Here is a 13,952-nt window from a genome sequence, read left to right as displayed (position 1 = left end):
GTGAGCTCCTCTGGGGACAGTCAGTGACACGACTATGTACTCTGTAATGTGCTGCAGAAGATGTCAGTGCTATATAAATACATAATAATAATATGGTAGGACATTAGACTATGACTATGATAGGATTAGAGTGTGAGCTCCTGAGGACAGCCAGTGACATGACTATGTACTCTGTACAGTGCTGCAGAAGATGTCAGTGCTATATAAATACATAATAATAATATGGTAGGACATTAAACTATGACTATGGTAGGATTAGATTGTGAGCTCCTCTGAGGACAGTCAGTGACATGACTATGTACTCTGTAATGTGCTGCAGAAGATGTCAGTGCTATATAAATACATAATAATATGGTAGGACATTAGACTATGACTATGGTAGGATTAGATTGTGAGCTCCTCTGAGGACAGTCAGTGACATGACTATGTACTCTATAATGTGCTGTAGAAGATGTCAGTGCTATATGAATATGCATTAATAATCATCATCCACTCCCTGCACAACCAAATTTCTCTCAGCTTCCAAATCCAGCCAATCAAAGTGTGTTTTTCTGTTGACTCGATTCGGTCATTTGCGCGATATGCACGATTGGAAGTTGTATCTGAAGTGACAATTGCATGGTGTGTACCAGGACCTGAAGTGGTTTTACAGTGGTAGCAACAATTAGGCGCAAGCCCCCTGCACGTGACCCCCTAAAGATTCAAGATAGTACGAAGCACCTCAAATGCGCTCAAATACATCAGCACTAAAGTCCATCCATCTAAGCAGCAGGTACAGTAGTTACATTCCCTAATCCAGGTACCATAAAACAACAAGCATACATATAAAGTCAGCTCCTACTGTGCTTATCCACACCCATCCTTCCAAACCCCACACCCAAATCACATCCACCCACTGAAAGGAGAGAATCCCAGGAATGCCGGGAATGCCAGGCTCATCAGGTTTGTGAACGCAAACATTAAAGGACATCCTAGGCCATTACTAAAATCGAGCTTTACTTACCTGGGGATTCTTCCAGCCCCTGGAGGTCATGTATGTTCCTCGCCGCAGCTCCAGCCTTCTCCTGGGTCCCGCTGGCCACCTCTGAAGTATCCCCCAATGGGTCAGTGTCTTCTGCCCACGTGAGGACTTGCCCACCCACGTCATCAGGCACGTACTGTGCAGTATGCTCCCAGTGACATACGTGCCTCTGATATCCTTTAAAGGCGAAAACTCACTTGAGGTTTCATACTTACCTTAGTAATCCGGTTGCTCCAGCGCTGTCCTCTGGTCTACCAATTTGGCTGAAGTGCTCTATGGGACTACTCACATGCCCGAGTAGTTCTGAGGACGAGGGCATCCCTACTAAACATGGGCAGAGTGGACTCGCACATTTGCAATTAGGATGCGCTCCTCTTGAGAACTACTCAGGGAATCGTATAGTTCCGAAGCGCTCTATAACCCAGCGAGCCGAATAGCTAGACTGGAGGACTGCGCTGGAACAGCAAGCCAAAGTGGAGGCTCGGGAAGGCTCTATGCTATCCAGAGCCTTCCCTCCACTAAGAGAAGTTTCAAATCCCAAGTGAGTTTTCTCCCTTCTGGTTTGCTTTAAAGCAGAACTGAAAGGTCTAAAAAAAAAAAAAAAAAAAAAAAAAGGAATAAGAGTTTCACTTGCCTGAGGCGTCTGCCAGCCCCCTGCAGCCAAGCCTGTGCCCTCGTCCGTTCCCCCGCCACGGCTCCCTTTTTTTCACGCAATGAAAGCCGACTTCTAAGTCTACCTCCACTGCGCCTTGGCCAGGAGCGTCCTGCGCAGGCGTAGTACGAGAAAATCTCTGCTGCGTCTGCAGGGACGGTGACGGGAGAGTAAACAAAGATGTGCGGGACCAGGGTCATGCAGGCGCAAGTGGACACCGCCTGCAAGAAGTGAAAGTGAGCTACGGCGTGTGAACAGAAGACCGGTATGTCATGGTGCAGGCATAGGGCAGCTGCAGGGAGCTGGCAGAAGCCCCGGGTAAGTGAGACTTTTTATTTTTAGACCTTTCAGTTCCGCTTTAAGGTGTGTCCCCCCCCCTCACCTGGGTCGCCTGTCCCTGCTACCCCTCCAGCTAGTTTCAGCAAAACTTGTTACAATGTATAGGGGGGAGCAGGGAGCTTACCTGCTCCTTTGGTTCACGATCCGGTTCTTTTTAATGAATCGATTTGAATGAAGCGATTCACTGAAAAGAGCCAAACTTTCCATCACTAAGCATCACTGCCTGCAATGCGCCTTCTATACTTCAGTGGGCAGCATTGCAGGCAGTGGCTCCTAGTGATGGGAAGTTTGGCTCTTTTCAATGAATCCATTCATTCGAATCGATTCACTAAAAAGAACCGGATTGTGAACCAAAGGAGTAGGTAAGAAGGTAAGCTCCCTGCTATACATTGTAACACTTTTTGTGAAACTAGCTGGAGGGGTAGTGGGGACGGGGGATCCAGGTGAGGGAGGGGGGGGGGGGGGGACACGTCCCTCCCCGCTTACCACTACCACCCCTGTCTCGGCTGGTTTCACTCTCCAGCATGGCGGCCCCCTCTCCCACCCCCCAGGCTGTGACACAGAAATTGATCCATTTCTGTGTCAAAATTTGCCTGTGTAGAGGGGAATCAGTTTTCCCATTGCCTTTATCAGGTTCCAGATCCGTTGCGTGAAAATGCAGCAGATCCGGACCTTCCGTTCAGGTTTTGAAAACGGCCCCTGGAAACCCAGACGGATAGGTTTTTTCTTGTTTGAAGACGGCTGCTATTTTTAACATTGCTATCTGTGGCTCCGTTTTTAATCAGGGCTGAAAAACTGATATGTTTCCGGACCTAGTGTGAATTAGCTCATATAGAGGCTTCCATTTATTTCCAGTTGCCTTGCAGCCCAAAAACACATATCAAACAAACAAACACAGAACATTTATATCGCGCTTTTCTCCTGGTGGACTCATAGCGCCAAAGCAGCAGCCACTAGGACGCGCTCTATAGGCAGTAGCAGTGTTAGGCCAGAGCTGCAGCCACAGGGGGCACTCTATAGGCAGTAGCAGTGTTAGGCCAGAGCTGCAGCCACTAGGGGGCGCTCTATAGGCAGTAGCTGTGTTAGGCCAGAGCTGCAGCCACTAGGGGGCGCTCTATAGGCAGTAGCAGTGTTAGGCCAGAGCTGCAGCCACTAGGACGTGCTCTATAGGTAGTAGCAGTGTTAGGCCAGAGCAGCAGCCACTAGGACGCGCTCTATAGGCAGTAGCAGTGTTAGGCCAGAGCTGCAGCCACTAGGGGGCACTCTATAGGCAGTAGCAGTGTTAGGCCAGAGCTGCAGCCACTAGGGGGTGCTCTATAGGCAGTAGCTGTGTTAGGTCAGAGCTGCAGCCACTAGGGGGCGCTCTATAGGCAGTAACAGTGTTAGGCCAGAGCTGCAGCCACTAGGGAGTGCTCTATAGGCAGTAGCAGTATTAGGCCAGAGCTGCAGCCACTAGGACGCGCTCTATAGGCAGTAGCAGTGTTAGGCCAGAGCTGCAGCCACTAGGGGGCACTCTATAGGCAGTAGCAGTATTAGGCCAGAGCTGCAGCCACTAGGACGCGCTCTATAGGCAGTAGCAGTGTTAGGCCAGAGCTGCAGCCACTAGGACGTGCTCTATAGGCAGTAGCAGTGTTAGGCCAGAGCTGCAGCCACTAGGACGTGCTTTATAGGTAGTAGCAGTGCTAGGCCAGAGCTGCAGCCACTAGGGGGCGCTCTATAGGCAGTAGCAGTGATAGGCCAGAGCTGCAGCCACTAGGGGGCGCTCTATAGGCAGTAGCAGTGTTAGGCCAGAGCTGCAGCCACTATGGGGTGCTCTATAGGCAGTAGCAGTGTTAGGCCAGAGCTGCAGCCACTAGGACGTGCTCTATAGGTAGTAGCAGTGCTAGGCCAGAGCTGCAGCCACTAGGGGGCGCTCTATAGGCAGTAGCAGTGATAGGCCAGAGCTGCAGCCACTAGGGGGCGCTCTATAGGCAGTAGCAGTGTTAGGCCAGAGCTGCAGCCACTATGGGGTGCTCTATAGGCAGTAGCAGTGTTAGGCCAGAGCTCTATACTTCAGTGGGCAGCATTGCAGGCAGTGGCTCCTAGTGATGGGAAGTTTGGCTCTTTTCAATGAATCCATTCATTCGAATCGATTCACTAAAAAGAACCGGATTGTGAACCAAAGGAGTAGGTAAGAAGGTAAGCTCCCTGCTATACATTGTAACACTTTTTGTGAAACTAGCTGGAGGGGTAGTGGGGACGGGGGATCCAGGTGAGGGAGGGGGGGGGGGGGGGACACGTCCCTCCCCGCTTACCACTACCACCCCTGTCTCGGCTGGTTTCACTCTCCAGCATGGCGGCCCCCTCTCCCACCCCCCAGGCTGTGACACAGAAATTGATCCATTTCTGTGTCAAAATTTGCCTGTGTAGAGGGGAATCAGTTTTCCCATTGCCTTTATCAGGTTCCAGATCCGTTGCGTGAAAATGCAGCAGATCCGGACCTTCCGTTCAGGTTTTGAAAACGGCCCCTGGAAACCCAGACGGATAGGTTTTTTCTTGTTTGAAGACGGCTGCTATTTTTAACATTGCTATCTGTGGCTCCGTTTTTAATCAGGGCTGAAAAACTGATATGTTTCCGGACCTAGTGTGAATTAGCTCATATAGAGGCTTCCATTTATTTCCAGTTGCCTTGCAGCCCAAAAACACATATCAAACAAACAAACACAGAACATTTATATCGCGCTTTTCTCCTGGTGGACTCATAGCGCCAAAGCAGCAGCCACTAGGACGCGCTCTATAGGCAGTAGCAGTGTTAGGCCAGAGCTGCAGCCACAGGGGGCACTCTATAGGCAGTAGCAGTGTTAGGCCAGAGCTGCAGCCACTAGGGGGCGCTCTATAGGCAGTAGCTGTGTTAGGCCAGAGCTGCAGCCACTAGGGGGCGCTCTATAGGCAGTAGCAGTGTTAGGCCAGAGCTGCAGCCACTAGGACGTGCTCTATAGGTAGTAGCAGTGTTAGGCCAGAGCAGCAGCCACTAGGACGCGCTCTATAGGCAGTAGCAGTGTTAGGCCAGAGCTGCAGCCACTAGGGGGCACTCTATAGGCAGTAGCAGTGTTAGGCCAGAGCTGCAGCCACTAGGGGGTGCTCTATAGGCAGTAGCTGTGTTAGGTCAGAGCTGCAGCCACTAGGGGGCGCTCTATAGGCAGTAACAGTGTTAGGCCAGAGCTGCAGCCACTAGGGAGTGCTCTATAGGCAGTAGCAGTATTAGGCCAGAGCTGCAGCCACTAGGACGCGCTCTATAGGCAGTAGCAGTGTTAGGCCAGAGCTGCAGCCACTAGGGGGCACTCTATAGGCAGTAGCAGTATTAGGCCAGAGCTGCAGCCACTAGGACGCGCTCTATAGGCAGTAGCAGTGTTAGGCCAGAGCTGCAGCCACTAGGACGTGCTCTATAGGCAGTAGCAGTGTTAGGCCAGAGCTGCAGCCACTAGGACGTGCTTTATAGGTAGTAGCAGTGCTAGGCCAGAGCTGCAGCCACTAGGGGGCGCTCTATAGGCAGTAGCAGTGATAGGCCAGAGCTGCAGCCACTAGGGGGCGCTCTATAGGCAGTAGCAGTGTTAGGCCAGAGCTGCAGCCACTATGGGGTGCTCTATAGGCAGTAGCAGTGTTAGGCCAGAGCTGCAGCCACTAGGACGTGCTCTATAGGTAGTAGCAGTGCTAGGCCAGAGCTGCAGCCACTAGGGGGCGCTCTATAGGCAGTAGCAGTGATAGGCCAGAGCTGCAGCCACTAGGGGGCGCTCTATAGGCAGTAGCAGTGTTAGGCCAGAGCTGCAGCCACTATGGGGTGCTCTATAGGCAGTAGCAGTGTTAGGCCAGAGCTGCAGCCACTAGGGAGCACTCTATAGGCAGTAGCAGTGTTAGGCCAGAGCTGCAGCCACTATGGGGTGCTCTATAGGCAGTAGCAGTGATAGGCCAGAGCTGCAGCCACTAGGGGGCGCTCTATAGGCAGTAGCAGTGTTAGGCCAGAGCTGCAGCCACTAGGGGGCGCTCTATAGGCAGTAGCAGTGTTAGGCCAGAGCTGCAGCCACTAGAGGGTGCTCTATAGGCAGTAGCAGTGTTAGGCCAGAGCTGCAGCCACTAGGGGGTGCTCTATAGGTAGTAGCAGTGCTAGGCCAGAGCTGCAGCCACTAGGGGGCGCTCTATAGGCAGTAGCAGTGATAGGCCAGAGCTGCAGCCACTAGGGGGCGCTCTATAGGCAGTAGCAGTGTTAGGCCAGAGCTGCAGCCACTAGGGGGCGCTCTATAGGCAGTAGCAGTGTTAGGCCAGAGCTGCAGCCACTATGGGGTGCTCTATAGGCAGTAGCAGTGATAGGCCAGAGCTGAAGCCACTAGGGGGCGCTCTATAGGCAGTAGCAGTGTTAGGCCAGAGCTGCAGCCACTATGGGGTGCTCTATAGGCAGTAGCAGTGTTAGGGAGACTAGCCAAAGGTCCCCTACTGAATACACCATGGCTTACTGAACAGGCAGCGCCGAGATACGAACCCTTGTCTCCTGTGTCAGAGGCAGAGCCCTTAACCAGCACACTATCCAGCCAACATTACACTATCCAGCTAATCTTGTTAGATCTGACAATAATGTCTGAAACACCTGATCTGCTGCATGCTTGTTCAGGGTCTCTGGCTAACAGTATTAGAAGCAGAGGATCAGCAGGATAGCCAGGCAACTGGCATTGTTTATAAGGAAATAAATATGGCAGCCTCCATATTCCTGTTACTTCAGGTTCCCATTAAATACTACTCTGATCCTGTTTTTTTTTAAATTAATGTTAAATATTGCCTACTCTGAAAAGTTTAGTGGAACCTCACTCTCGACCAGTGTTATAGACTTCTTGTGAACATTGTGATTTTTCTTAACCTCCTAGTGACTGTCGTGTAGGTGCTACCTTCTAAGTGGATTGTATGAGTACCAATGAAGCCAATCTACATGAAAAGTACAACTGATTAGCTTTCATATCCTATGCCATGGATTGTGGAGCCTGGTACCTTGGCAGAGCTGCTCGTTGCTCTCGGTGGGCAGCAGAGGTGGATCCCGGCTAGGCATGCTTTCCGAATGGTTTATGTGATGAGCCTCCGTGGCGCTGGCTCTTTCCCTGCAGGAGAAATAACACACACTAGACATGAGGAGGTAAGAGAAGATCATCTCACAAAGATGTAGAATACTGGAAAGAAAAACAAAGACACACGGGAGCCCAAATAGTGCAGTATGTCACAAGTATAGAAAAATACTTCTGTAGAAAGGTACCCACAAAGGTGGGTTGCGCCAGGGGGCAACCGACCACTTCAGGCACGTGGAGTATTTTAAAACCAGACTCCACTCAGGTTACCCAGGAATCCTGGACTCGGTCGCCCTCTTCGTAAAAAACCTGTGCTCCTTGACCAGGTGCGCAAGGCCCCCCTCCCGGGAAGATGGGGGGAGTGAGGTGCAGTAGAAGGTAAAGAGGCGCCCAATGTATATATAAAACACTTTAAAATCAATAAAAAGGATTACGGTGGCTTACCTCATAGACGACAAAAAAACCTTAGGTAAGGATGTTTAATAATAATAATGTTTAGCACAGGCAACGCGTTTCGTGTGTCTATGCCCACTTCCTCAGGCCAAATAAAGTGACGTGGTAGTCTATAGACCGCACTTGGGGCGCCTCAAGTGCGGTCTATAGACTACCACGTCACTTTATTTGGCCTGAGGAACTTCCTTCCCTAAGGTGTTTTTGTCGTCTATGAGGTAAGCCACCGCAATCCTTTTTTATTTTATTGATTTTAAAGTGTTTTATATATACATTGGGCGCCTCTTTACCTTCTACTGTATCTCACAAAGATGGCATCAACACCCGCAGCCACTTCACACTGTAACAGCCCAATGTCATGTGATCATTTTATAAGGGCGATCTTATCAATCAGCTTTTCAGTGAAGTGAAAGTCTGAGAATTACTGTATTTTCCACCGTATAAGACGCACTTTTTCTCCCCCAAAAATGGGGAGAAAAAGTCCCTTTGTCTTATACGCCAAATGCAGAGAATCCCAGACTTACAATCGCCCGCCCAAAGAAACCGCTAACCCACCGGCAACCCCTTGCATTGTCCCCTGTGTATCTGTCTCCCACTCACTCCCGGTGTCCCCCCCCCCCCCCCCCAAGGCAGTAGTGTTGGGAGCAGGTCTCACCCAATCCATGGCTCCCTTGGTGATTGCAGACCTCTTCACTTCCGTACTATTCCTCTAGTGTTGGCTTTTGCTGATCGTGTCAACAGCAAAAGCCATCACTAGGGGGAGCCATGCAGGACAGGAGAGGTCTGCGATTGCCGAAAGAGCTGAGGATTAGCTGAGACATGCTCCTGACACAGCTCATCATACGGGGGGGGGGGGGGGAGCAGAACATGGGAGGGAGCTGGAGACACACTGGGGAGAGGAGGCAGCACATGGGGACAGAAGGGGACACACTTGGATGGAAAATATCAATCTTAAAGGAATCGGCTGATGTTCACGTGATTTTGGACGACACAGAATGATTTTCTAGTTTCAGAGCATGGAAACACTACATCGTTCAGATCGATTGGTGAAGGAGAATTCACCAGGATCTCGCTAGCAGTGTGTGGGCCAATAGTCGATATACCTTTGATCGACATGACTGTTTTTGGTTGCCCAATAAAGTTGATTGCTTAATCTCTCGATATGGAAAATGAAATAATCTAGGGGCACTTTAAGGGCTCGTTTCCACTATCGCGAATCCGCATGCGTCTTGCGTATGCGGATTCGCATAGACAATATAAGTGAATGGGCCTGTTTCCACGTATGCGTCTGCGGGAGCGTTTTATTGTGCGGAAAAAATCTGCACGGAACACCCTGCAGAATTTGCCTGCGTGTGGGATGCAGGCGAATCGCACACAATGTATTTAATAGGGAAATCGCATGCGTTTTCCCCATGTGTTTTTTGCCGCGAATTCGCATAGGTACCAATGTAAATTCACACAGGCAGTGACATGGTTAAAAATTGCATATACCCTCACCTATGCGAATTCGCGGCAAAAAACGATTGGGGAATCGCATCCGCATGCGATTTCATCAGCGGTGGAATCCAGGCGATTCCGCACCGCAATAGTGGAAACGAGCCCTCAAACTCCTGTGATAAGAATGTATTCACTGCCACATGATAAGCCATTTACAGAATTGTATAAGTATTAAGGGGTTCCTAATAACAGGCTTAGTGAGTGTATTTGCATTATACAGTATAACAAAAATGCCTTTAAAAACTTTTAGTGAAAAAGGTATCCTAATTAGATTTATCCATCATTGCACAAATTCTATTTACAGATGTACCGGCAGCCATCTTGGCTCATTAAGTGTGTAGACTGCGCTTCCTGTTTGGATGCAGTACATATACCACACTGTTATGGTCCTGTTAACCACACTACCATTCGCCTTACCTCTCAAGCCCGCTGTCTGGGTGTAACCCTGGACTCCGCACTCTCCTTCACTCCCCACATCCAAAACCTCACAAAGTCCTGCAACCTCCACCTTCGTAACATCTGTAAGATTCGCCCTTTCCTGACCTCTGCCACCACCAAACTCCTCATCCATGCCCTCATAATTTCCCACCTTGACTACTGCAATGCCCTTCTGTCTGGTCTCCCTATGACCCGAACAGCCCCACTGCAGTCCATCATGAATGCGGCAGCCAGAATTATCCACTGCTCCCATCGCTCCACCATGGTGGATCCCCTCCTTGAATCCCTCCACTGGCTTCCTATCCAGTCCAGAATCAGATTCAAGATACTGTGTCTGACCTACAAATCTGTCCACAAAACCTGTCCAACCTACATTTCCGATCTTACTCAGAGGTACACACCTAGCTGCTCACTCCGCTCTTCCAATGAACTTCGCCTAACCGCCCCCCGCATCACCCAGTCCCATGCACGCCTCCAGGACTTCTCAAGAGCTGCTCCAACACTATGGAACTCCCTACCTCCACCCATTAGGGCAGCCCCCTCCTTCAACATCTTCAAGAAAGCCCTCAAAACTCACCTTTTCACTCTGGCCTACTACCCCTCACAAGTGCTCTAAACCCACAGCTGAACTCTGGTCTCCTACCTCTCGTGTCCCTACCTCTCCCTTTAGATTGTAAGCCTTTGGGCAGGGTCCTCCTCTTTTTGTGTCCAACCTGATCATGCACCTCCATTACTGTACACCCATGCTATGCATCTGAGTGAACCTAACTTGCCTAATCTACATGCTCCTTCCAGTGACTGACTAAGCATTACCTTGTACTCATACTGTACTGCATGATCTGGTTTGCATGTATTCCTGTATTGTCGTATTGCTGTATGTCACCCCTAAATATTGTCTGTAACCTAAACTAATGTCCAGCGCTGCGTGATATGTTGCCGCTTTATAAATACAATAAATTATAATAATATAAGATTCCCTTCAAAAGGCACAGAAAGGAGGGAGAGAGACTCACCTGGATAGTATGCAGTCCTGAATATCAGACAGCCAGGACCTCATTTGCAGGGGATCGACTGACTCCAGGATATACTCGGAAGAGTTCTCAGTCTGAGGAAATAAAGCATGACCTGAGTGCTCAACAACACAACCCACACGGTAACAACACCTGCTAACGTTATATGAGGACATACCTTTAAAGGACACCTGGACTGAACGGGATATGGAGGCTGCCATATTTATTTCCTGCTAAACAATACTAGTTGCCTGGCTGTCCTGCTGATCTATTTGGCTGTTGTAGTGTCTGAATCCAAGCTGGAACAGGCATGCAGCTAATCTTGTCACACTTCAGTGGGGAACCCCTCATCTGCTGCAGGCTTGTTCAGAGTTTATGGCTAAAAGTATCAGATGAAGAGGATCAGCAGGGCAGCCAGGCAGTTGTATTTCCTACTTTGGAACATGGTCACTTCTGCATGACCCACCGGCCAAATCTACACGGTGTAGGAGACTGGAGAGAACATGAAAAAGGTATATGCTCCCCCAGTGGCATAGGCAAACATCTAAGCTTGTTTAAAGGGAACGAGAGACGAAGCACCCTCCTGTATTTTACCATATACATCAGTGGGAACATTAGAGAAAACACCTACCCTGCTCTCTGTTTCTTTCTGCACTGCAGAGCTTGTTTCTTATCAGCCCTGATAAAATCCCCAATAGAGCATTCAGTCTGGCTTTGCTATAATGACTCAGCTATAATGATTCCTGAGCAGAGCCAGCAGGGGGCAGGCTTGGACTTGAAAAGACACCAGAGTACACAGACTGAGCTATAAATATTCCAGAAATCAAGAAGATCGCAGCGCTTGGATTTAGACAAATAAATGATGGGCTGCAGAGAGAAAGTGGGCTGGCATTCCTAGGCCCACCAAAAGTAAAAACACAGTAGTAAAGAAGAACTCTTGCGCCTCAGCTGTTAAAAAGCTAGAAACAATTTATTAAACGAGCACTGTATAGCAGAAAATTGATCTCTAGATCCAAATCCCGCAGATCCACATGGCACATATACAGCATGCGACCAATCCCATTCCATTGAAACGGGCCAATTTGAACCAGTGACCGTGGGATTGGTCGCATGCTGTATATGTGCCATGTGGATCTGCGGGATTTGGATCTAGAGATCAATTTTCTGCTATACAGTGCTCGTTTAATAAATTGTTTCTAGCTTTTTAACAGTTGAGGCGCAAGAGTTCTTCTTTACTACTATAAATATTCCAGAGCAAAGCCAGACTGAATGCTCTATTGGGGATTTTATCAGGTCTGATAAGAAACAAGCTGTGCAGTGCAGAATAAAACAGAAAGCAAGGTAGTTGTTTTCTCTAATGTTCCCACTGATATATATGGTAAAATACATGAGGGTGCTTCGTCTCTCGTTCCCTTTAACAGCCAATCTGCCAGTAGCCTTTGCCATTCATGAGTAGCACACAGTATCCCAGGGAAAGTATTTAAAAATACACGAATAGATTTTCTCCATAATGTGCATGCCTGAGCGCGAGAGAAGGTGTGCTAGCGTCTGCGCAGTACGGAGCTACCCATCTTCGAGAGCACTCGGGCTCCTGAAGACCTCTGAAGTCTCCTGCGGCGGCACAGAGAAGTATTACTGCTAAAGGGGGTGACAGCGCTGGAACGAGGGACCTGTGAGGAGAACGGAAAGGCTCTATAGGACCCACAGCCTTCCCTCTTCTTAGGTACGTTCCCTTCTGTATAGGTTCACTGTGCCCCGCCTGCATGTTACCTGTCACTGGGTCATGGAGATCGGGGGCCTGCAGGGATGGAGATGGAAGAACAAAGGCTGGATGGAGCGAGTTGGTTGGACAGTGGAGTTCATTCTGCTGCTGCGGTTATTCTGCAGGGGCCTCTGGAAGCAGGATTAACCACTGAAGGACCACGTGGTTTTTCGGTTATCTATGCTGCGTGGGCTCTGCAGCCCGCAGCACAGATCAGCAGACAGCCAGGGCGATCAGACTTCCCCCTTTTTCCCCCACTAGGGGGATGTCCTGCTGGGGAGGTCTGATCGCCACCGCCTGTTTGTGTGTAGTGGGGTGCTCCTTAAAGCCCCCCTCCGCAGTGCAATTCCCCCCTCCCTCTCCTTCCCCTGTTTTCCTCCTCTGTATGGGCGGTACAGGATGGCATCTCGTCCTGTACCGCCTCTGATAGGCTTCAGCCTACCAGACGGCGGCGATCCCCACTCTCCTTTACGGCGCTGTGGGATGTAAACACAGGGGATTTCTTCCCCGCGTGTTTACATTTCGCCTGCTAGCCGCGATCGGCTGCTCGCAGGCTGTTCACGGAGACACCCTCCGTGAACTGACATGGAACGGCCACTTGAACGAGCGGCCGTTTCCATGTAAATCCACTTACGACCATCCGCCGCCTATCGGCTTTAGGCGGTTAAGTGGTTAAAGGATACCCAAAGTGACATAATGAGATAGACATGTGTATGTACAGTGCCAAGCACACAAATAACTGTGCTGTGTTCCTTTTTCTCTCTCTCTGCCTGAAACAGTTAAATATCAGGTATGTAAATGGATGACTCAGTCCTGACTCAGACAGGAAGTGACTACAGTGTGACCCTCACCGATAAGAATTTCCAACTATAATACACTTTCCTAGCAGAAAATGGCTTCTGAGAGCAGGAAAGAGATAAAAAGGGCGAATAGTTCATAGATTTTAGCTCTGGTATACTTCAAATGTGTCACTGAGCAAAAACAATAAAACAGTTAAAACTTGAAAAGTAGATTTAAACATAAAATAAAACTGTGCAATGTCTTAAAAAGTTATTTTTAGGTGAAGGAAGATAGATACAATCATTTATTTCATTTGTTTATTTTCGCTTCGGGTGTCCTTTAAAGAGAGTCTGTAAGGAAAAAAATGCCCCTGAGAGGTACTTACCTCAGGAGGGGGAAGCTTCTCCGCCGGGGCTCCACGACCATAACAATCCTGTGAGAGCCTCGCCTTCAGGATCAGGCAGAAATAGCTGAGCCCGATCGGATCCGCTGTACTGCGCAGGGACAAACACGGCATGCCTGCGCAGTAGTGGATCCGATTGGGGTCACCTATTTCTGCCTGAGCCCGAAGGAAAGCCACTACTGCCCCTGCGCGATCCTGGAGCCCCGCAGATTTTCAGCGGCTAGGACTGAGGGATGAAGGAGAGCGGGGGGGGGGGGGGGGGAGGTGGAAGAGTCTCATTAGGATCCAGAGGTTTCCCCCCTTTACAGAAATAAGTACATCCCAGAGGCCCCTTTTTTTCCTTACAGATTCTCTATCTTTGGGGGGAGACCTGGGAGGCCCATCAGTGCCCTCTTGGAGGACAGTACTATCTGAGGGGAACAGAGGCCACCTTATACTGCTATCTTCCACTGTGTGATTCAACAGAGGGGTACACATACACTTGGGGAGGAAACCGGACGGGTATTGGTCAATCGC

General features: G+C 49.6%; 1 protein-coding gene across 4 annotated transcripts in view; it reads right to left on the bottom strand.

The window, feature by feature from the left end:
- SH2B1 (SH2B adaptor protein 1) overlaps nucleotides 1-13,952 on the bottom strand; it is a 57,917-nt gene that overhangs the window by 27,383 nt on the left and 16,582 nt on the right. For 3 of the 4 annotated variants that reach the window (XM_068243600.1, XM_068243601.1, XM_068243604.1), the window contains exons 4-5: nucleotides 10,495-10,586; nucleotides 7,026-7,153 (exon numbers count right to left, since the gene is read on the bottom strand). In XM_068243600.1, the coding sequence (XP_068099701.1) occupies nucleotides 7,026-7,153; nucleotides 10,495-10,586 (220 nt within the window). The remainder of the gene's footprint in view (nucleotides 1-7,025; nucleotides 7,154-10,494; nucleotides 10,587-13,952) is intronic. The other variant, XM_068243602.1, reaches the window with a different exon arrangement.

This window comes from Hyperolius riggenbachi, chromosome 7, assembly GCF_040937935.1.
Source record: "Hyperolius riggenbachi isolate aHypRig1 chromosome 7, aHypRig1.pri, whole genome shotgun sequence".
NCBI classification, from domain to species: domain Eukaryota; kingdom Metazoa; phylum Chordata; class Amphibia; order Anura; family Hyperoliidae; genus Hyperolius; species Hyperolius riggenbachi.
This window is presented reverse-complemented; position numbering and strand designations above follow the sequence as displayed.